General features: G+C 44.4%; 1 protein-coding gene across 3 annotated transcripts in view; it reads left to right on the top strand.

Annotated features, from left to right (window-relative positions):
- The window catches only part of TDRD9 (tudor domain containing 9), a 93,881-nt gene that overhangs the window by 66,337 nt on the left and 4,158 nt on the right, over positions 1–23,386 (top strand). For all 3 annotated transcript variants that reach the window (XM_081909145.1, XM_081909146.1, XM_081909147.1), the window contains 18 exons: positions 1,252–1,411; positions 1,865–1,928; positions 2,532–2,595; positions 3,747–3,791; positions 5,449–5,502; positions 8,900–9,016; positions 9,596–9,703; positions 11,012–11,112; positions 11,853–12,026; positions 13,237–13,348; positions 14,518–14,730; positions 16,007–16,096; positions 16,283–16,543; positions 17,597–17,752; positions 18,590–18,660; positions 21,557–21,666; positions 21,836–21,932; positions 23,164–23,302. In XM_081909145.1, the coding sequence (XP_081765271.1) occupies positions 1,252–1,411; positions 1,865–1,928; positions 2,532–2,595; positions 3,747–3,791; positions 5,449–5,502; positions 8,900–9,016; positions 9,596–9,703; positions 11,012–11,112; positions 11,853–12,026; positions 13,237–13,348; positions 14,518–14,730; positions 16,007–16,096; positions 16,283–16,543; positions 17,597–17,752; positions 18,590–18,660; positions 21,557–21,666; positions 21,836–21,932; positions 23,164–23,302 (2,136 nt within the window). The remainder of the gene's footprint in view (positions 1–1,251; positions 1,412–1,864; positions 1,929–2,531; positions 2,596–3,746; positions 3,792–5,448; positions 5,503–8,899; positions 9,017–9,595; positions 9,704–11,011; positions 11,113–11,852; positions 12,027–13,236; positions 13,349–14,517; positions 14,731–16,006; positions 16,097–16,282; positions 16,544–17,596; positions 17,753–18,589; positions 18,661–21,556; positions 21,667–21,835; positions 21,933–23,163; positions 23,303–23,386) is intronic.

Raw genomic sequence — 23,386 nt, 5'->3', positions numbered from 1 at the left:
GGGCAAGATTGATCTAATGTGCCTCTCCAGCAGAAGCTCTCTGCAAGGACTTTCCTTGTGCAACAGGGCATCCTCTCCTCTCCCCACGCTCCCCCCCGGAATTGGCTCTGAGGTGGGGGTTGGAATAACCCCCGGAGCAGCATGTGGGGCAGGATTGTTCCGGTGGGAAGGTCACAACACCATGATGTTGAATGGCACCCCATGTCTCCATGAACCGAACGCTTCTTGCTTGTTTGGATTTAGGATCAAGGGTGTTGGTATGTAGAATGTAGTCTGCTGTACAAAGGTGAAATTTATATTAGCTGCAGTGCCCACTTTTTCCTCTGGCGTGTGGCCCCCAGAAGGCAATATGGCCCTCAGTCTGAGAATACTTTCCCACCTGTGCGCTAATCGGTTGAAAAAACTCATTTTTTTGGTTGTACATGCTCAAATAGTACAGTGGTACCTCGGTTTAAGAACAGCCCTGTTTACGAACAATTCGGTTTACGAACTCCACAAAACCAGAAGTAGTGTCCCGGTTTGCAAACTTTACCTCGGTCTATGAACAGAATCCGAACGGTGGAAGGGCACCAGCGGCGGGAGGCCTCATTAGGGAAAGCACACCTCAGTTTAAGAATTGTTTCGGTTTAAGAACGGACTTCCGGAACGGACCAAGTTCGTAAACTGAGGTACCACTGTATTGTTTTTAACATTGACAACTGCAAAAGCAGGCATAAGGAAGAAGAACATGGTGAGCAGAGCGCTTTTATTTTCTTCTGACGGAAAACTTTTGTTTCTGACTGTTACTGAATTTTACAGTATTGTTGCATTATCTTTTAGATTTTTAAAACTAATGGTTGTTGTTATTAATTTATTGGATTTATATACCGCCCTATAACCAGAGGTCTCAGGGCAGTTCACATAAAAAGATCACAGTAATGGTGGTTCTTTTAAAAAAAGTACGCCGTGTGCCACTCTGAGACCTCAGGGAGGAACACAACCACATGCACCACATCATTGTAAAATGGATGAAGCACTCAATAAGTATTGAAGTTATCAGAAGACGAGGCCAACATGTCCTGGAAGAGGTTATGTTCCCCCTTAGTTCATCAGTTCTATGTGGGTTTTGATGGATAAAATAGCGCAGGCCTGACATGAATAAGTATTTGCAGGTTTGGAATATATATTTTCGGGGATTTTAGCCTTGAGCTTCGTAATTGTTGGCTAATCAGTTTCCCATTAACATCTATCCTTGCTTGCGTTTTGCTATAGATAGGAGCACTTGCTGTCCATTCAGAAGCAAGAAACCCTTACGATGGTGAGCTGACCTTCCTGGGCAGGGTGTTGGCACAGCTACCCGTGAACCAGCACCTTGGCAAATTAATGGTTCTTGGCCATGTCTTTGGGTGCCTGGAAGAATGCATTATAATAGGTAAGTTGGACAACAGAGTAAGTATAGTTAATGCCTTAAGCTGGAAGTTGCATACCAAGGTTACTAAAGGTTTTCCTGGTAACCTCAATATTCATGGTGCTTTAAAAGTCATGGTGCTTTTAAAAAATTTTAAGTAAGGTAGTTGTCCAAAGGAGCTTACAGAAGGATTTCCCAAACTTGGGTCGCCAGCTGTTTTTGGTGTTCGTTATTGTATTTTCATGTTCCGTTGGAAGCCGCCCAGAGTGACTGGGGAAACCCAGCAAGATGGGCGGGGTATTAATAATAAATTATTATTATTATTATTATTAATTACAACCTCCCATCATCCCTAACTAGCAGGATCCATGGTCAGGGATGACGTGGAAGTATCATTTAGATCCTAGACCTCGTTTTGTGAAGGAGTGGTGGGGTATAATTTTTAGAATTAAATCCATTTCTTTCTCTTTCTTTCAGCTGCTGCCCTCTCTTTGAACAACTTCTTTGTAATACCTTTTAGGCAGCATCTTGATGGATACAGGTATTTTTGATTTTTTTTAAAAAAGAAAATTTCAGTGGGTCAGTTAGCCAGTGAAATCTACATAGGCTTGCATATAAATACAAAAATAGTTGGAAGAAAATGGCACACTTGCTTTGTTTTCAGATGATGTATGTTAGTATTGCATGAGGTGGATGAATCCATTCTGTTTGAAGGTTGGTGGGCAGGGGAACAGAATATCTATTATATGAACTAAGGGGGGGGGAGTGCTAGGAAATGGTGTGTTTGGACCTGTTGCGCCAAAAAACCAGACGGAGTCGCACCAAAGTTATATTTCGATCCGCCATCTTGTGTGTCTTCACCTATTTTCCATTTTGGCTGAAGAAAAACATTTAAAACCTGGCAGTCGAGGCTGCAATCCTGAACATAATTGCCTTGCAGCTAAGTCTGGTTGCAGTGAATCTTCTTTCTGAACGGACGTTACTTAATCTGCTGTTTTATTTTATCAGAAACGGTACTTGCCTACAGGTGTTTCTTTGGTGTTTCAGAGGCAGTAACCAAAAACGTATTTAAAAAAGTAACGGTGTTGTAAAACGTGACGACTGCTCTTTAACTTTATAACAGTTTGCGGTGAATTGTTTACAGGAATAAACGGCATTTTTCTGGGAATAGCAAGAGTGACTGCATTGCGCTTCTGGATGCCTTTAAGGTAACTGTTTTCCCCCACTACCCGCAAATTATGTTCCCATTTGCTCCTAACAACTGGTGTCACCATTAAAGGGGGGGGGAGCAAACATTTTGGTACCATCTCTACACTGTGCAGTGGGACCACCACTTAGTTGGGGGGGCTTGCTTCCAGGGGTCTACACACAAAGGCGAAATCAGGATCCTCTGGAACAGTTCCCCGCCCCCCATAAGGAATCTAGGAAGGCCTCTTCCCAGGAAGTGAGTAGGCGCCTTCCTTATTGGCCTGTGGGATGTTCCCAGAGCCCTCTCACCTCCTTCCCAGACGCTGGGGTAAGGAAGGCAACGCCTAGCTTTCCAGGCTTTGGGAAGGTGGCTCTAGGGCTCTGGGATGCTCTCGGAGCTCTCCTGTCCCCTTTCCAAAGCCCAGTAAGTGAGGAAAACATGCTGGGTGGGAAAGAAAATGGAGAGTGGTGGGTTTACTGTGCATTTAAAGGTAAAGGGACCTCTGACCATTAGGTCCAGTCGCAGACGGCTCTGGGGTTGCGGCGCTCATCTCGCTTTACTGGCCGAGGGTGCCGGCGTACAGCTTCCGGGTCATGTGGGCAGCATGACTAAGCCGCTTCTGGCGAACCAGAGCAGCGCACGGAAACACCTTTTACCTTCCCACCAGAGAAGTACCTATTTATCTACTTGCACTTCGAACTGCTAGGTTGGCAGGAGCTGGGACCAAGCAACGGGAGCTCACCCCGTCGTCAGGATTCGAACCGCCGACCTTCTGATTGGCAGGCCCTAGGTTCTGTGGTTTAGACCACAGCGCCACCCATTTACCACCTGCCATTTCAAATAGGCATGGCTCCCCCCCCAAAGAATCATGGAGACTGTAAATGGATCCAGATGTTGAATGTGGTTAGGAGACACCGCCCCCCAGTTCCCCTCGCAGAACTACAATTCCCAGAGCGGGTTAACACTCAGTCCCCCTTCCTAGGGAATTCCCAGCACCCAGGATTCCTTGGGGGAAGTTGGGGGCTTAATGTGTGTGGTGTATACAAAGCCTGCGTCTCGCTCTTGGTGCATGTGGAGTATTTTGTGTCCAGGCAGTGTTGAAGTGCAAATGACCAAATTATTGTTGTGTTGGGTTTTGGTTTTTTAAAAAACCTATTCCCTCTTGCTTAGGAATGGCAGGAAAGCAAGAAGAAAGGAAAACTGAGACACCCTAAGGTTAGTTTCACTTGTCAGTCGGGTGTTTAGGCACCAGTCTGGATTATTTAATTGCTGGGCACCCAGACATAGCTTTATCTCCGACCTTTCCTTTCAAGTAATACCAGGCCTGGCTTTCAGATCTGTGGTTGGTTTATTTATTGAGCTTTTAGGTCCACATTCAGGATCCCAGGAAGGAGTTTAAAACCTGAGCCATTGCCATACACAACCAATAAGAACATGAATAAAACACTAACACTATGTAAGTAGCAGAAAGTTAAAATAAAACAACATCTTGAAAAGCATGCAGCAACCAGAAATTATGCTAAGACCTCTAACTATCATACTCCTTATGGCTAGATCCTACACCAGACTGATCCTTTGACTTTACAATACATTATTTTCCTCGTACATTCTTTCACTCTCTGTGCCTTTTCTAAAGAAGGTTGTTTATGATGTAACATTGCATTCTTCCTGCATTCATTCTGCACTCTCTTCTGTTTTTCCTTTGCAGTTATGTCATTTTGACTTGTAATATCTGTTGTAATGGGAAATTCAGTTCAACATCAATCAGATTCCTCCAAACACCTGGATGAACAGCAGGCATGGCCAAATCTAGTCAATCCTGGTTTTTCTCTCCCCCCTCTCATTTTTCCAAACTCAGCTCTCCTTATTTCTCCATATAGCCACATCAGTTTGCATTAAAAATAAATAAAATAAAGCCATCCAGTCATCAAAAGCATTTTAGTGTGCCTTTCTCCTAACACACACTTTTGAAATGCATTTCTGAAACTGAACCGAATTTCTACTTCATCCCTAGTGAACAGATGCATTTCCCCCAATTATATAGGAGCCACCGCTACCTCCATACGAAAAAGCATTATTATATCAGAAGAAATTGCTTAGCAAACGTGTGTACAATTAGGAGAGATTTGTCCTAAAATGCTGATGAATTTGCATGAGGACTTGGGGGAGGGAATAAATCAAAATGATGTGGAGGATTGGAAAAACGAGAAGCCAAAAATTCATATTTATTATTTAGTTCATAAAATTGAACACACTGCTTGATTGTGGGGGGAGGGGGAGCCGAGAACCAAGTGGTTCACAAAAAGATAAAACAATAACGTCAATAAAAATCCACAACCTTACAACTGTTAAAATACTGCAGCAGATTCAAATTGCCTCAACTTTCTAAGCATCTGGGTAAGTTTGTCGAAGAAGAATGTGTTCAGCAGGGGCCAAAACAAGTACAGTGAAAGTGCCTGCTTGGTCTCAGTAGGCAGGGACAAATTGACATATCCACTCGTCCCTAACGGGAACATCCTGGAAGTTTGAGTGCTGACATGCGCTCATAGAACCATGGAATAGTAGAGTTGGAAGGGACCCTGGGGGTCATGACTCCAGCTCCCTACAAGGAATCTTTTTTTGCCCAATGTGGGTCTTGAACCCATGACCCAAAGATGAAGAGTCTCATGCTCCACCAACTGAGCTATCCCAGATTACCTCCACGGGATGCTTTATGAGCAGAGATGGGGGTAAGGGGTTGAAGAAGCTTTCCATGGCCCCCTTGGACTGGAATTAACTACCCACCAGTTGCCTCCTTTTTGCTGAAGGTGGTGGAGAGCGAAGTGGTTTTGCATGCTTCTTAGCCTCTTAGCTTCCTGGCTTTCTCCCGCAGGATGAGCTCGACTGGGGCCGTTCCAACTACATTCACATTAAGAGAATTAGAGAGGTGAGTTGGATGTGCGTCTTTGTTTTCTTTCCCCCAATAACACAAAGTATTATTGGGCAAGAAGAGGCCTGCTGGATCAGACCAAAGGTCCATCTAGCCCAGGCTTCCTCAAACTGGGCCCTCCAGATGTTTTTGGCCTACAACTCCCATGATCCTTAGCTAGCAGGACCAGTGGTCAGGGATGCTGGGAATTGTAGTCTCAAAACATCTGGAGAGCCAAGTTTGAGGAAGCCTGATCTAGCCCAACAATCTGGCTGATCAGATGCCTGCAGGAAGCCCACAAGCAAGACATAAGGCCAACAGCTGTATCTGTGCATCTGTGTGTATGACACACACACGCGCGCGCACACACACACACACACACGTAAGTTCTTTCATACTTAATCCACATGAAAACCATACAAGCACCCTCCTTGTTTGTGGGATGTTGTTCGCTTACTCATTTCAATGCCAGGAGCCCTTAAGCAGCTCCCCTCAAACAAACATCACATTTTACAATTCCAAAGTGAGACCCGACTATGGGTTCCCATGATAACCACCTCCTGATCAGCTTTTTTGCTTCATTTTTTTATTTGTCTCACCATTACATTTATACCTCCAGAGGGAGCTCAAGGTTTCATACACAGCTACCCCGCTTTTCCTTATCTTCCCAACAACCTTTTAAGGTAGGTTGTGCTGAGAGAGCCATCACTTGGGCCCAAGAGTCTCCCCAGTCCTAGCCCAACACTATTTTTTGTTTTTGTTCTAACTGTTTGTGCTTTCATGTTGCATTTTTATCTTGCGAACCGCCCTGAGATCTTTGGATGAAGGGGGGTATATAAATTTTATTGGTTGTTGTTGCTGCTGCGTGTCAAGACCCCGAGGCCTCCCCCTAATGTTGAATAATAACACCAGGACACAGTATTTTAGGTTAAATGGGCAAATTTAGCTAATATCTTCATTGGTTACAGAATGTGAGTGGTATTGGCTTAGGCCAGTGAAGGCCAAACTTTGCCCTCCAGCTGTTTTTGGACTATAGTTCCCATCATCCCTGACCACTGGTCCTGCTAGCTAGGGGTGATGGGAGTTGTAGTCCAAAAACAGCTGGAGGGCAAAGTTTGGCCATCATTGGCTTAGGCATTAGAATTGAACCGACTATATTTGACTCCTGCCTGCCATGCTGGGAGTCTAGTAAAGGTCAAGCACCAATAGGGAGAGCCCTGCAGATGTATGTCAACTAGAGCTCCCCCAGGGTCCCTGATGGGGTCGTGGCATGGCCCTAGCCCCACCCGGGCTTCGGACAAAGATCCACACCCCCGGATCCCTTTAACGCAGCCTTTCTCAACCTGTGGGTCCCCAGATGTTGTTGGACTACAACTTCCATCATCCCTGAGCTCTGGCCTTGCTAGCTAGGGGTGATGGGAGTAGTAGTCCAACAACATCTGGGGACTCACAGGTTGAGAACTGCTGCTTTAACGGAATACCCTTTAACATGGAGGGACAGGTGATGGCCACATCCCCTTCCCCAAACCAGGCTTTACCATTCCCTAACCACCAAACCTTACAAAAGTTGTGACGATTCCTACGAGGTAGGCGAAAACCAAATGGCCAGTGCCAGTTTGCCAAGTGGAAAAATTCCTACCAGTCCCACTCAACAGGCGATGGCATTTTCATTAAGGAAGAGACTGTAATGGAAAGTTTAATTTCCCAGAGCCCAGTCTTTTTCCCCCTGGAAGTACTTAAGGGTACGCACCACTGGCACCTTTCCCACCCCCAATTGTTAAAAGTATGGCACTTCCTGTAACAACTTCATGGTGAGTACCTTTACCTTTTTTTTTCTTAAAAAACAACAACTAAGCCTGCTGTAATATTTCCTGCCCTGTCATTCCCTGCTCCCCACAGTGTTCTGCTTTTAAAAAAGCGTGATCGGATACAGTTCATTTCGTGTAGGCCCACAGAAGCCATTGCATAACTTAGCAAAAACTGTTGAGATTTCTTGCTGCAAACAACGGACAAAGGCCGCTAATGAGTGTGCTTGAATCGCGGTGCTCGGTTACTAAGGCTACCCCGCACTTAACAGAAATTGTTTATCCCCTTTTGAACGTAACGGGTTGCACCCTGAAACAGGAAATAATGGGGAACCTTCATTGGCAGGGACATGCCTTTCCTCCGCTCCGAGTTTAATTGGGAACATTGCTCCAAGCAAACAAGCCCTTTGGGAACTCAGTGGAACTTCTCGGTGAAGCTTTGCAGAGAAAAGTCGCAGCGTTTAATGTGGGACTCAGAGCGTACCCTCTCAGGATGAATTGTTCTTGTGGCAAAGCAGTTTTGTGTCTTGGCCTGCCGCAGTTTTTAGACACACGTGCTACTCCAAAGTTGCAAATCATTTGTAAAAAGTTCTTTTAAAATAATTCCACTGCTCCCCATGCTGGCAGCAGCAGCAACATAACTCTCCTGTTGGTGGGAAAGGCACTGTTTTTAACACCAAGATGACTTGGGTGTGGCATTTTTCTGGGGCAGGTAATAAGCATGGCGGCTGAGAGAGGAGTTGTGTTGCTGCTGGCAAGTGCGACACTGACGTGAAGCTCAAAACAAAAGCTCTATGAAGCTGTTGCAACCGCTGCTGCTTAAGGCAAGAGGCTAATTCCGGTTCAGTTCCTCCCTTGAGAAGCGCACGGCCCGCAAACAGGGCCTCAATAGACGTGGGTCCTTTTGGTGCCATCCTATTAAAGACATATGTTCCTAGCAAAGGGCTCCTCCCTCCTTCAGCTTCTAGGATTCCCTCGTTCATACGATGCTGCTATCCTTCCATCTTGCAGCAAACTCAAATGGTGAAAGCCAATAAAAATGGTGCCAGAAAAATAAGGCCACTGAGAAGTGAGAGAGGTATCGGCATGTTTGGGGAAACCCTAAGGCTTGTAGAAGCAAAAACATAATCTTTTTAAAAATCCTTAAGGTCCACCCCCTCCCCAAAAACACTTTGGGGTCCAGTGAGGGACTGAGCATGCTTGGAAGCCACAGAGTACCAATTGAGAAAGAAAAATGGCAAACTGGTCAAGGTGGTGGGAATGGCCTTTAAATTGGGTTGTGGCTGACCGGAACCCTGTTTTTAGGATGTGGAGATAAACCACAATGTTTTTTCCCTACCAATATTAATTTAGCTTTTGGCCTAGGCCCTTGGTGCCTATGGCATAAATAGATAAGAAATCATCTATTCATTGTATTACGTTTGGTATATATTTTATACTTGCATTTTCTGTATATAAAAAATATTTTTTTAAAATAAAATAGTAAGGTGTGGGTTTGTTTGTTTGTTTTTGCAGGGTGCAGAAGAGAGGGAGATGTTTTGCCTTAATGAAATTTTCTTTTGATGGTCTTGGGATGTATTGTTCTTAATATCCAGATGTATTTTTTTTAGGTGGCTGAGTTGTATGAGGAGCTGAAAAAGAGGATGGGCGTGTTCAACATGGAAGTCAACCCTCACCCCCCTGCTATGGATCAAGACCATGTGTATAAGCAGCGATTCATTTTGCAGGTGAGATGTCAGGATGTATGAGAGATGTTTTTCTAGATATACATACGTGATATACATACGTAAAATAAAACTTTTTTTAAAAATTACACAACAAAACTCAACCATTTCCACATAAATCACAACAAAATCAAAAATAAATATACAAAAAGCCACCAGCAACAACCCTCCGCCAACAAACCCTTCCAAAGCACCCCAGCCCAAGATTCTGTTTAGCAGCCTCAGCTTTTGTAGCTGGAGTCAATCAGGCCAAGTGGGAAAATGCCTGCAAGGCAGGCAGCAGGTCTTCCAGGACTCTTCAGCAGCTTAAGCTTTTGTAGCTGGAGTCAGTCAGAGCCCCTTAGTCCCAATGAAAATCTGTGAGACTTAAAAATAAATGCTTGGTTTCAAAGTGGAACCTCTTTTACTGTTACTGCAAATTGCATTTACACAACTACAAACACATTTGCAAACCCCACGAAACCAGAGAGTTTGGCTCACGTGATTAAGTAATCATGCACGTGTCATTGCAGTGTGACGAATGGCTTACTGCAGGAGAACTGCCACCTCTCCTGAGGCAGTTAACTTTTCCTTCTTCCTTAGGTTGTAATGGCTGGAGCTTTTTATCCGAATTATTTCACTTTGGCGGAACATGATGAAGAAATCGCCGTCCGGGAGATGTCGGGCAAAGATCCCAAAACAACTATAATGGTACAGCTTAACTAAGTTTTGACTTTGCCTTGTGAAGAAATGTTAAAGTGTCCTGTCCCTCTTCCCCGATACTGTTGTTTTAATAATCACATTTCTCATATATACTGTATTTTTCGCTCTATTGGACGCACCGGACCATAGGACGCACTGGACCATAGGCGGGGGAGAACAGGGAAAAAAAAATTTCCCCTTGTTCTCCCCCTCTAAAACATGGTGCGTTCTGTGCGTTCAAGGTGCGTTCCCGCTGGGCTCTGGAGGCTTTGGGTTCCTTTCGACCTGCTCTTTGGGGCTGGTGGGGGGGGGAGTGCTGCTTTCCCCCACCGCCAGCCCCAAAGACCAGGTCGGGGAACAGCGGGAAGGCGGCGCTCCATCTCCCTGCTGTCCCCCAAGCTTGTGGGGCTGGCGGTGGGGAGAAGCGCTGCCCCAAAGACCAGGTCGGGTTTGGAGGCTGCTATCTGCAAGCCTTGGGAGCCCGGCGGGCACTCCCACTGCACTCCGCAGGCTTGCGGATAGCTTCCTGAAGCCTGGAGAGCGAGAGGGGTCAGTGCGCACCAACCCCTCTCGCTCTCCAGGCTTCAGCAAAAGCCTGCATTCGCTCCATAGGACGCATACACATTTCCCCTTCATTTTTGGAGGGGAAAAGGTGCGTCCTATAGAGCGAAAAATACGGTTTTTTATAGATAGATAGATAGATAGATAGATAGATAGATAGATAGATAGATAGATAGATATGTATGTATATATATCATACACCGTTGTTGTTGTTTTTTTTATATATAAATATTTTTATTAGATTTTCAAATACACAAACAGGAATTTAAAGTTCACTTACAAAAGAAAAAATAAACAATTAAAAAATGGGAAAAAAATCCACTTTCAAAAAGTATTTTTACATAACCAATCGGACTTCCTCACGTCTCCTGTACCTTGCATTCTTTACTCTTTAAAATGTCAGCAAATTATCACCTTACTTCTTAATTCAAACCTTTCCATTATTTTTAATTCAAAATACTCTTTGTCAATTATTTAAACCTTTTAACACCTTTAATAATACCTTAAATTTCTTCCTTTTCTTCCTTTTAACTTAATTTCAATTTCAAAATCTAATCGCTGAAGCAAAAACTTCCAAGTCGTGCAATTTAACATTTTAACATTCATACAACTTATAATGTTTTTGTAAATAATCCTTAAATTTAGTCCAGTCCTCTTTCGTCGTTTCTTCTCCCAAGTCGTGGATTCTGCCAGTCATTTCAGCCAGTTGTTTCAGTTGTTTTTGACCTATCTGAAGGCATACATTTTTCTTAACAGTTGAAGAACATTCCCCCGTACGGCTTCCTCTACCATAAGCAACTGCAGTCCCTGTTCAGACAGTGTGGCCAAGTGAAATCCATTTCCTATCATGGGACCAAGTAAGGGAACTTCCATTTTTAACATGGGCATAATTCATTCTCGAAACAAAAAAATAAAATTTAAAAAATTCCTTCCAGTAGCACCTTAGAGACCAACTAAGTTAGTTATTGTTATGAGCGTACGTGTGCATGCACACTTCTTCAGATATGAAAGCTCATACCAATAACTAACTTAGTTGGTCTCTAAGGTGCTACTGGAAGGATTTTTTTATTTTATTTTCTTTATTTTGTTTTGTTTCGGCTACGGCAAACCACACGGCTACCTACCTGTAACTATCATTCATTCTGGTTTTGCTAATCATGGGCAGGGCAGAACGTTTTTTCTTTTCTGCATTTTTAATATTGCAATCACTACCCTGGGATAAATATTTCAAAAGGGCTGTATATAAATACCTAGCGTAAAAAGATTGCCTACACGTTTTCAAAGGTATCTTCGCAGTCATAAGGGTTTGAAATTTTCTGGGTTTGTGTTCCTGTCATATATAACTGAAAGTACTTGGCAGTTATTCTGAATGATTTCTGTCCGATTTTACACACATTTTACTTGCCAAGCAAAACTAAATGGTATTAATTTTTCCAAGATATCTTTTGAATTTCTAAGTCACATTACACCTTTCTGGCAACCCTCATTTTTGGAATTTGAACGTTGAAAAATTCAACACGCCCTACCACCTTAGTATTTTCTTCGTTCTAACCTACAGAACGTACTTTATTTTTTACTTTGCATTTTCTCCCTGCAGAGCCTTTGTAGAATTTTCCCGGAATCCAACCGAATGCTTTAAAACACTTTCTGCCGTATATATGGCTCTTAAGATGTCACAGCTGCGGACTCCATTGGAGCTGAATATACATTCCCCAGAGGAGATTGAAGGGAAAATGGAAGGAGGACCAAACATGCTCGCGCGGGGTTCACAGTATGCTGCAGATTCATTAGTTTTCAAATTAATGCAAATTCTCATGCGTCTGATTTGCATAAATTTATTCTGTTGGCAAATAAACAGGGACGGGAGCAGTGAGTTAAAGCTGCGCTGCACAGTGTGAATTTTGCTCATTCTTTGGGTTCAGAAACTTTGTGAGACAAAACAAACATAATCCCAAAATTTGAACAATAAAGAAAAGAACAAGTTATTCTGGGTGCCTAAAGTGTCGAGAAAGTAGGGGAGAGTGGTTTACATTTTCTAAAACATGCTCTACAGTGGTACCCCAGGTTAAGTACTTAATTCGTTCCGGAGGTCCGTACTTAACCTGAAACTGTTCTTAACCTGAAGCACCACTTTAGCTAATGGGGCCTCCTGCTGCTGCCTCGCCGCCGAAGCACGATTTCTGTTCTCATCCTGAAGCAAAGTTCTTAACCTGAAGCACTATTTCTGGGTTAGCGGAGTCTGTAACCGGAAGCATATGTAACCTGAGGTACCACTGTATTTCTTTTTTAAAAAATATTAGCTTTTTAAAATTTAGATTTACAAAATATTGAAGAGAAACCTATGAAAATGAAAGATGCGTAATCATTCACGTCTATGTAAACACAGCACTTGCAAATTTCCGCAACTTGTGATTGCAGCTGGTAATGCTAACCTAGCCAGGCTTTGCAGACCAGCTGTTTCGAACTTGATTTCAAGCTCTGGTTTAGAACTAACCATGGTTGACATTTAAAATCAGCCTCGATGCAACACTGCACCATGGTTAGCTCTGAAAATGGAACAGAGCCATTATTATTATTATTATTATTATTATTAGGAGATTGGCCAAGTGTATCAGGAACATTTTCAATGTATTTAAAAAGCATCATCTTTGTTCAACTCCAGTAGATGCTCCAGCCTTAAAAAGCCAGGTGTTTTGCTCAAGGGGAGCATGTGCTTTTGTTAGGTTGAGGGCTAATCTGGCCTTGCCCATGAGAGGAGAAGAGATTGTTTCAGGTTTGCTGGTTACTTAAACCAGTGCAGATGTTGTTGGACTACAGCTCCCATCAGCCCAGCCAGCATGTCCTGTGGAGAGGGATGATGGGAGTCGTAGTCTTCCGTTCTGGCTAGGCCAGTTGCTATAAACATTTTAATTGAGGGAGCAGTCTGCAGGAGGTAGCAATGAGTGATTTCTGTTCTGTTTGTGCTTCGCATTTCTTTTTAGAGTGAATGTGGACTTTCAGAAGCACACAGTGTCTCCCATGGAGAAGTTCAGTAGTCCTTTGGAAAAACTTCAGACCATCAGCAGCCTTGATTTATCTATCAATGTCACAGAGGTACAAATGTCGTAAAAATATACTGCAGCAGTTAGTGCACATTCAGAGTCTGTTGTTGTTTAGTCGTTTAGTCGTGTCCGACTCTTCGTGACCCCATGGACCAGAGCACGCCAGGCACTCCTGTCTTCCACTGCCTCCCACAGTTTGGTCAAACTCATGCTGGTAGCTTTGAGAACACTGTCCAACCATCTTGTCCTCTGTCGTCCCCTTCTCCTTGTGCCCTCCATCTTTCCCAACATCAGTGTCTTTTCCAGGGAGTCTTCTCTTCTCATGAGGTGACCAAAGTATTGGAGCCTCAGTTTCAGGATCTGTCCTTCCAGTGAGCACTCTGGGCTGATTTCCTTCAGAATGGAGAGGTTTGATCTTCTTGCAGTCCATGGGGCTCTCAAGAGTCTCCTCCAGAGCATAATTCAAAAGCATCAATTCTTCGGCAATCAGCCTTCTTTCTGGTCCAGCTCTCACTTCCATACATCACTACTGGGAAAACCATAGCTTTAACTATACGGACCTTTGTTGGCAAGGTGATGTCTCTGCTTTTTATGATGCTGTTTGTCATTGCTCATTCAGAGTCTAGAGCATATTATTGCTGCCAGAACCACTCCCATGTCCTCTTTGCACTTCTCATTGGTTGAGGTCTCCTCATTTCTTCATCAGCTGGCAACTGTAAGCGCTCATGAAAGCATTTCAGTGTGCAGCTGTCCTAATACACACATTTTTTTGCAAGCTGTTTTATGCTCCTCGTTACGGAATGGGCAAGGCAGCAGGGAGCTCAGTGCAAGCTTACCATCATGAGCATGGGATTAGCTGTGCCCGCACTGCCAAGCTACCCATTGCCTTGCCAGCCATGTGCAGTTGTTGGAAAGCCAGGCAAGGAACGCTGCCCTGTCAGCTGCTGCTGCTGGGCAGGTTTACATTAAAAAGCGGACTCCGCCAAATTTCTTCACCCACCCCTACTTTTAAAAGCCATTAATGGTGGCTTCCCATTTCTCACGTAATGAGAAGCTGCAGTTAACTGTTGCCTCTTTGCTGGCTTTCCTGTTTCTGCAAAGGGAGTAGCAACACAGCTGGCTGGATGTCCTGGATGATTAAGTAAGAAGTTGACCACACAGTCAATATCTGTCTGTCATCTATCTATCTGTTTATTTATCTATTCCCTTCCCTCTCTTCAGGTGGTAGAAGTTGGGCACTTTTGGGGTTACAGAATTGACGAGAAAAATATGGCTGTGCTCAACAACGTGTCTGCTGAGATCAACCAGCTACAGCTGACCCCTCTGCTAGTCCGTCCCTATCCAGATTTGGTGTGCTTGGCACCCTTTACTGAGTGGGAAGACGAGAGATACTACAGAGCCCAAGTCCTATATGTATCCGGAGAGAATGCAGAGGTACATATTTTTTAAAGCATGCTTGTGTTTGCAGCTTAATTCAAACCCAAGGAAGCACTCACAGCTCTGAATCAACTCTGAGGGTTCTAGAAAACGGGGGAAGGGCAGGATTGGCAAATGCTGGGAGAGAGTGATCGGAGGGGTTAGAAAAGGGAACCCCCTGACCATTAGGTCTAGTCGTGTCCGACTCTGGAGTTGCGGCGCTCATCTCGCTTTATTGGCCAAGGGAGCTGGCGTACAGCTTCCGGGTCATGTGGCCAGCATGACTAAGCCGCTTCTGGCGAACCAGAGCAGCGCACGGAAACGCCGTTTACCTTCCCGCCAGAGCGGTACCTATTTATCTACTTGCACTTTGACGTGCTTTCGAACTGCTAGGTTGGCAGGAGCTGGGACAGAGCAACAGGAGCTCACCCCGTCGCAGGGATTTGAACCGCCGACCTTCTGATCGGCAAGTCCTAGGCTCTGTGGTTTAACCCACAGCGCCACCTGCATCCCTCTAGAAAAGGCTAAAATATATTAAATAGTGGGGCAGACTCTTTCATGTTGGCAAATTGGGCTGACTTCGCATGGCCATTTTAAGAAATTGCATCCTTGGGAATCTAGTAAGGTTCCTTAAGCTGCAGTAGTCAACATGGGGCTGTCCAGTTGTTGTTGGACTCCAACTCCCATCAGCCCCAGCCATCATGGTCAGGGATCTGGAGGGCACCATGATGACTGCCCTTGTCCTATGGAGTTGGACCATTGTTCTGTCTTCAGAGTTCCAGGCATGAGCGCTTCTTATGTCTGCCTAGAGAAGTTAGGGATTGAACCCGGAATCTTTCACCTACAAAGGTTGCACTGTCTCACCAAGTTGTTGTCCACGGTCCTTTGTCTGCCCTGGTGGCAGCTGCACTTGTTCAGCGAGCCACTGGTGTGCCGGATACTCACAATATGCAGATTGGCACCTCACCTCTGCCCTGTGCTCCCTGACCACTTCAGAACATTCTTGCCATTGTTTCATAGTGGGGGAGAAATGGCGCCCAGCCTCGTTGTTGCACACAAATCACTTTGCCCTTAGATCAGCTGCTGCTGCAGCTGCAAGTTTCCCCATGGTCATTTTAAACAAAGGGGGCACCGGCTGAAATGACTGCCTTAGCCATAAAATTTCACGTAATGCAATAACGGGCCTAATTTTTTTGCACCAGGAGGCTCCTCTGAATTTGTAAGCCAATTTTCTTCTGTGCTTTGGAAATAATTGCCAGTCCTTCTATTCATTACTGTTGTTTTTACCATCCAGGTTTTCTATGTAGATTATGGCAACAGATCAAAAGTGGCTTTGGGACACTTGCGAGAGATTCCAAGCCATCTCCGAGAGCTTCCGTTCCAGGTAACGTTCCTTTTTGTTCTAAGAATCACAGAACCGTGCTATGTGTTTTGGAGGGAGGAGTGTGTGTGTTAAATAACTATTATTATTGCTATTCTTATTATTGTTATTATTCAGTTCAAACTTTTCCAGGGCCAAAAGTGCATATATTCGTGTTTGGTGGGTTTCTTTGTTTGTGTTTTGGTGTAGGCTCTGGAATTCAAGCTGCGCAGAATGCGGCCTTCTGCCCAGTCCCTTGTATGTGGAGAGCAGTGGAGTCACGCTGCAAGCCAGAGCTTTGCTTCCTTGGTCAGCGGCTGTGCTCTGCTGGTGAAGGTCTTCTCAATCGTGCACAGCATCCTGCTTGTCGATGTGCTTCGGTACTCTGGGCTTTTGGACATTGTGAACGTCCGCGATATACTCATTCAGGAAGGCCATGCTGAACTGGCGGAAGACTCCTATGAATCCAAAGTGCGTTCTCTTGTTCCTTCTCGAGTACAGAAAGTCTTGGCATTTTAGGGTTTTTTGAAGCTGTGAGAGCAGGGGGGAGAGGATCGAAGGCAAGACCTTGCAGGCTTAATCTCTGTCGTGCTGTGAGTTCTGATGTCGGCGGAGCCGCAGGGGAATGGTTTCCCCGGACAGCTCTGCACAGGGCTCAGGCTGGAGAGCAGAAATTGGACGTCGCTTCAGCACCAGCAGTCCCTCAGACCAAGCCTTAATGATGATGATGATTATTATTATTATTATTTATACCCCGCCCATTTGGCTGAGTTTCCCCAGCCACTCTGGGCAGCTTCCAATCGAGTGTTAAAAACAATACAGCATTAAATATTAAAAACTTCCCTAAACAGGGCTGCCTTCAGATGTCTTTTAAAGATAAGATAGCTGCTTATTTCTTTCACATCTGAAAGGAGGGCATTCTACAGGGCGGGCGCCACTACCGAGAAGGCCCTCTGTCTGGTTCCCTGTAACCTGGCTTCTTGCAATGAGGGAACAGCCAGAAGGCCCTCGGCGCTGGACCTCAGTGTCCGGGCTGAATGATGGGGGTGGAGACGTTCCTTCAGGTATACAGGGCCGAGGCCATTTAGGGCTTTAAAGTGCACTGTGTAGTATAACTAACCAGGGACGCAGGTGGCATTGTGGGTTAAATCACAGAGCCTAGGACTTGCCGATCAGAAGGTCAGCAGTTCGAATCCCTGCGACGGGGTGAGCTCCCGTTGCTCAGTCCCTGCTCCTGCTAACCTAGCAGTTCGAAAGCATGTCAAAGTACAAGTAGATAAATAGGTAAGGTAAACGGCGTTCGCCAGAAGCAACTTAGTCATGCTGGCCACATGACCCGGAAGCTGTCCGCCGGCTCCCTCGGCCGATAAAGCGAGATGAGTGCCGCAACCCCAGAGTCGGTCACGACTGGACCTAATGGTCAGGGGTCCCTTTACCTATACCTTTTTAGTATAACTAAGTCTCTTTCCTCCCTCTGCCCCCGCCCAATAACTCTCAAAATGTTTTCTTTTGAATTTCCCTTAGCTCAGCCACGAAAATCTTAAAGAGCTGTTTTCAAAGCCAGAAGAAAGGAAGAGGGATGCTTCTCTCCAGAGGAGCTCAAGTGAAGAGGAGAATCGCTTGATTGAAATGCTCTTGGAGAACGCCTCTGCCAATAGGTTTAGTGCGCCAAACTGCAAGGTAAGCTTAAGAGTCACGGTCATTACTTTCCTCCGCTTTCAGAGTGGCGTGCTGTGGGTGCCCTGAAGGACGTAATGCAGTCTTTCCGTCCAAGTATCTATTAATACCAGGTTTCTTCATCACTGAAACCACGTGGCTGGTGAAGGTTACTTTGGGGGTGGGAGATCGCTCCATCTCTACAGAAACATGTGAGAGCAGCTGAGCGAAATAACAAAACGCATAATGTTCATGTAAACTTGCGATTTTGTGTATGCCGTTTTTATGTTTTGGGTTTTCTGGAGCTCTTAAGAAGCTGCATTGACAGTACTGCCAAACCATGGTTTAGTTAGTGTGTAGGAGAAGGAACTGGAGCAAGTTTCACGCTCCCCGCAAAAAGGATTTTGTTTCAGTGACATCTTGTATGCCATCCACACTTGACAAAGTGTGGTTAGTCTTCACTGTTTGCTTGTTGAAACCACGCCAACGTCAAGTCATAGTTTTAAGAAGCTGGATTGATTCAATAAACCTTAGTTAAATTTAACTACGTTTAAGGAATGGATGGCACACTTAACTGTGGTTAATCTCAAGCAGAGTCTTTCAGTCTTTTGGTGGCTGTGCTGGAAGAAGGGGGTGTGTGAGCCCCAGGCTCACAGTGGCTCAACCTTGCACCTCTAATCCGTGGTTTCATGTTACTCATGAACTGATTTTAAGGGGTTGGGGTGAGGGGGTTATTTTGACGCCTCCATATTTACCCTTCCTACCCCAAAATATGAGCCACACTTTACTACCATAAGAAGAAAATCAGAAATGGACTAATTTGGGTATTTTATGTTCTGCTTTAATTTTTTTCCTCCTAAGGCAAGGCTTATTGGCCCATACAACCCCTACTGCCTGAAATTCAGCAGCATGACCAGAATCTCCAGATTTAGGTAGGATGGCATGTTACTGTGCTTTGTTCAAGGTCACTCCGTCACATTCTGGCTGAACTGGACTTCTCATTGATGTCCTTCCAGGTCATGTACAAAATGTGTCCCCTGGTTCTCATAATTTTTATTAGGGCTGCCTCTAAATTTGAAGAACGTATAATCAGTTAATTGAAATTAATTAATTTCAGTTGATTAATTTGCCACATCTGCATAAGCCTGACCTTCATTGAAGTAGTATTTCTGGAGAAAAAGGCATACTTGCTTTGGTATTTAGGTTATTTAATTCTGCATTCCTGCCCTAATAAGCCCCGCCCCAGCAGTTTTACAAAAAGAACCAAACCAAAAATGATTATTAAGTAACAAAATAAAGTAAAACTAAAACCTTAAAATCCAACGAAGCAGAGTTAAAAGCTTCAATAATACATTAAAATCCATGCATAATAAGAACATTTTCAGTGCTCACCTAAAACAGCATCAGGGATGGGGCTAGTCTCATCTTCCTTTGGGAAAGAATCCCAAAACCAGTGTCCATTCTGACATGCATTCGTCATAACCAGAGCCAATTCAGTTTTTCTGCAGTTTGGCTTCTTCCAGCTGTGGCACTATCATCTCACCTTCCACTTACAGCCAGAATTTTACACATTTTTTTGGTCGTACTATTGCCATGTTCCATTATGTGATTTCACACCAGTTATTTCATGGTGTTCCGTATTTGCATTTCCTGATGTAGTTCTTTGTTGCGGTTAATTAAGACCCAGAGCCCAATTGTACCTGATTTCACAATATTTAAGTATTTAAATGTTAACAGTGGACAGCCATTTTCTGCATCTCACTGACCCCCCCCCACACCCCTCCTCACTCAAGCACCTAATCTCATTTAGACAACTGCAGTGAGATAAGGGCTCATGAGATTAAATTATTATTTACTTGGCCCCAACCTGAGTAGCAGTTTACAGGTCTGAGCTTGTATTTTACATGCATTTTTTCAAGGTGTGCAGATATTTGTGCTTCTGGATTTTTGCTTCTTCACAGGGTGGGTGGGTTTGTGTGTAAGTGAATAAACTCCAGTCTAAGAACACACTCCCTCTATTTTTCTAAGTAAACCAACTAAGTAGGAAGTGCAAAGGTTTTCCTGAGGGTCACACCTTGACACTTCCCTCTTCCAAAGCAAATAGATTAACTGCCCCCTGCAAGGTTCTAAACCCTGAGCTTCATGACAACAGCCAGGAAACTTTAAACAAAGCAACATGTCAGAAAATATGACATTAAGCATGTATAATCTGCTAACTTTTTTAAAAAACAACAATAGCAACACACTGTTCTGAACACTTGGGCAGAAGGAATTACCGTATCTACTTAGTGTGAAATTCTCCTAACATTGTACAGTGGTACCTTGGTTTAAGTACTTAATTCGTTCCGGAGGTCCGTTCTTAACCTGAAACTGTTCTTAACCTGAAGCACCACTTTAGCTAATGGGGCCTCCTGCTGCCGCCGCGCCGTTGGAGCACGATTTCTGTTCTCATTCTGAAGCAAAGTTCTTAACCTGAGGTACTATTTCTGGGTTAGCGGAGTCTGTAACCTGAAGCGTATGTAACCTGAAGCGTATGTAACCCGAGGTACCACTGTAGCTGCAAAGAAGCCTTTGTCGCACATTCCTACCAGCAAAAGTTACTACGATAGGGCCAACGAAGATGATCTCTTCCGTCTAGGCAGATTCACAAGGTGGTCTTTCAGACAATAATTACTATTATTTATTAAATTTCTATTCCACCCATCTTCCCAAAGATGCTCAGGGAGCAGCAAACACCAACATGTTTAAAAAAGACAATTAAAACGGACATAAAACATGTTAAAAATAACTAAAAATATTTTTTAAAAAACCATCTCATCCAGCCTATTTCAAGGTTGGCATGACCAGTATCTTTCAGCCATCAAATGCCTGGGTAACAGGAATGTTTTTCAGTTTCCTCTAAAAATGAATAATGAAGGAAATGGGTGCATCTCACCAGGGTGGGTCTCCCACAAATGGAGAAATGCCACCAAGAAGGTCCTGTTATGGGGAAATGACAGCTGGGCAGCCTTAAGTGATAGCAACACCATATTGCAGCCCTAAGCTGTTAAGAGACTAGTGTGACATTAAATATCACTAGCATTTTGCCACCAGCTGGAGGTTCCAAACACCCCTGTAGGGTAGCCGCACATTGTGGTAATCTAATCATAGGTCACCCAGGCACATATATCTGTGCTCAGATGTGCCTTTTCTAGCAAGGGATGGTGCACAGATGCCACAGTAGGAACTGTCTTGAAGAGAAGCCCTTTCCTCCATGGGGAAGACTGAAGAATGATGCCCCTGGCAGCAGTATGTAAATGCTTGTACATAAAAGATGATATGATTTACAACACATACAAAAGTGGCTTTAAAGCAGGCATAGGCAAACTCGGCCCTCCAGATGTTTTGGGACTACAACTCCCATCATCCCTAGCTAACAGGACCAGTTGTCAGGGATGATGGGAATTGTAGTCTCAAAACATCTGGAAGGCTGAGTTTGCCTATGCCTGCTTCAGGGGGGGGGGAGACCAAAAAAAGCAATAAAACCCCAAAGGATATAGTGCATTGCCATAACAATCATTATCAATTGACAATTGCAATTTTCAACCTACTATATTTTGCATAAATGAGTTTCAAATTGCATTATACTTGCCCATGCAAAAGAAGAGAAAAGAAAAGATGTTTGATAGAACCATTTTAGTAGGAAAGGTGTTGAAGAGAATAATTTCGCTAATTAGTCAGTGACAATTTGACGGCATTGGATTTCTTCTGCTCCATATTAGGAATTCTGTGCAAGGCAGGTATTTAAACGAACTGAATTGCTTTTCTCTCTCCCTCCCTCCCCTCTAGAGCAGTCTTAGTGGAGAAGGAGAGTGTGAACTCAGTGGTGGTGGTTGATGCCCCTGAAGACTCGTTTCAACAGATGCTGGTTGCTGCCTCTGTGACAGTAAATGCAACAGGTAAACGGTGTACTATTCCTGGGTGAATAGAGCATTGATAAAGAGCTGATTGATCACTTGTGCCTGCACTGTAGTTCTGTTACCACTGGATCTTACATTTGCAAAATTATTGCATTCTTTAAAATGACCAAATAGTATTATCATTACTACTATTGTTTTCTGATAACAGGATCCACCATGTTGCTCAGGGAGACATCTCTGATGCCTCATATTCCAGGACTTCCAGCACTGCTGGCCATGCTGTTTGCTCCTGTGATAGATCTCAGGTATGTACACATCTCTAAACAAGAGCATCGCAGTCAACTTAAATGCTTGTGCTGCTTCCTTTATAGTTCCCTGACAGAACGTATAACACTCTTTCCAAAGGCTTCATGTTGTGTGACATAAAATGCAGTCCCCCACACTGATAGTAAACATTGATCTTTTTTTCAAATCCAGGGCTATGCTTATTGCCAGGCCTGTGCATATTTAAAGTAATTAATTTCAAATGTTGTAATGCTTGTAACCTGCCAGATTTGAAGTTCAGAAGGTGATACTGAAAATCTGCTATCCTGAGAATCATATTTCTGTAAAGAAAGAGGTGAAAAGAGTCTGTGGGTAGGGTTTGCCCATATCACAGAAGCTCAGGCGCAAAGGGATCAGGAGGGACAGGATTTCAAGAAATCTGATCACAGTAATCCCTAGAGCATGGCTTACTGTGAATGAGCATGCTGCTGAATCGTTCTTGTCTAGGTCCTCCTTTCCTTGGGTTTCGGGCAATAAACCACGAGAGTGCTTACTGTGAAGGGACGCGGGTGGCGCTGTGGGTTAAACCACAGAGGCTAGGGCTTGCCGATCAGACGGTCAGCAGTTCGAATCCCTGTGACAGGGTGAGCTCCCATTGCTCGGTTCCAGCTCCTGCCAACCTAGCAGTTTGAAAGCACGTCAAAGTGCAAGTCGATAAATAGGTACCACTCTGGCGGGAAGGTAGACGGCATTTCTGTGCGCTGCTCTGGTTCGCCAGAAGCCGCTTAGTCATACTGGCCACATGACCCGGAAGCTGTATGCCGGCTCCCTCGGCCAATAAGGCGAGATGAGCGCCGCAACCCCAGAGTCAGTCATGACTGGACCTAATGGTCAGGGGTCCCTTTACCTTTACCTGTGCTTACTGTGAGGTGTGAACTAGCACTCACGGTTTGTCTCTCTCCAGACAAACCATAGTGGTAAACCAAGGTTTGCTCCTGGCCTATGGATCATGGTCCATTCGGGAAAAACAACCAAGCTTGTTGCTCTCGGAGTGAAATGGCAGCAATTCAGCATGCCTAGAACACTGCTCATTCATGCTTTATGGTTTACAGTTAGATACAAACAGGGTCATTGTGTGCAGGTGAGCAGTATTCGGTTATGATGTCAGATCAAGTTTCTGTTTATTTTAATATACCGCTCCTCATCTGAGGATCACAGGCCAGTTTACTGTATAAATGACTCGGTCATTAAAAAGCTTGTTGCTCTCATTAGGGTTGATGAAAGCAGGAACAGATACATTGGTGTCCTTTGTGGCTTGGGATGGAACTACTCGCTGGGAGTCCCCATCCTCTCTGACCACGACATGGAGTTTATGTTTGATGTGAAAATTGATGCAGATGACATAACCCAGGTAAATTCCACACCAGTTCATCCCATTCATGCTGCCCCCCAGGTTTCTTGGAAGTGAACCCAACTGCCTTGGCTGGTTTATGTG

The sequence above is a fragment of the Podarcis melisellensis genome (genome assembly GCF_964234715.1).
Source record: "Podarcis melisellensis genome assembly, chromosome: 1".
In the NCBI taxonomy this organism is placed as follows: Eukaryota; Metazoa; Chordata; class Lepidosauria; order Squamata; family Lacertidae; genus Podarcis; species Podarcis melisellensis.
The sequence above is the reverse complement of the archived record's forward strand: the minus strand, read 5'-3'. Positions and strand labels throughout refer to the sequence as shown.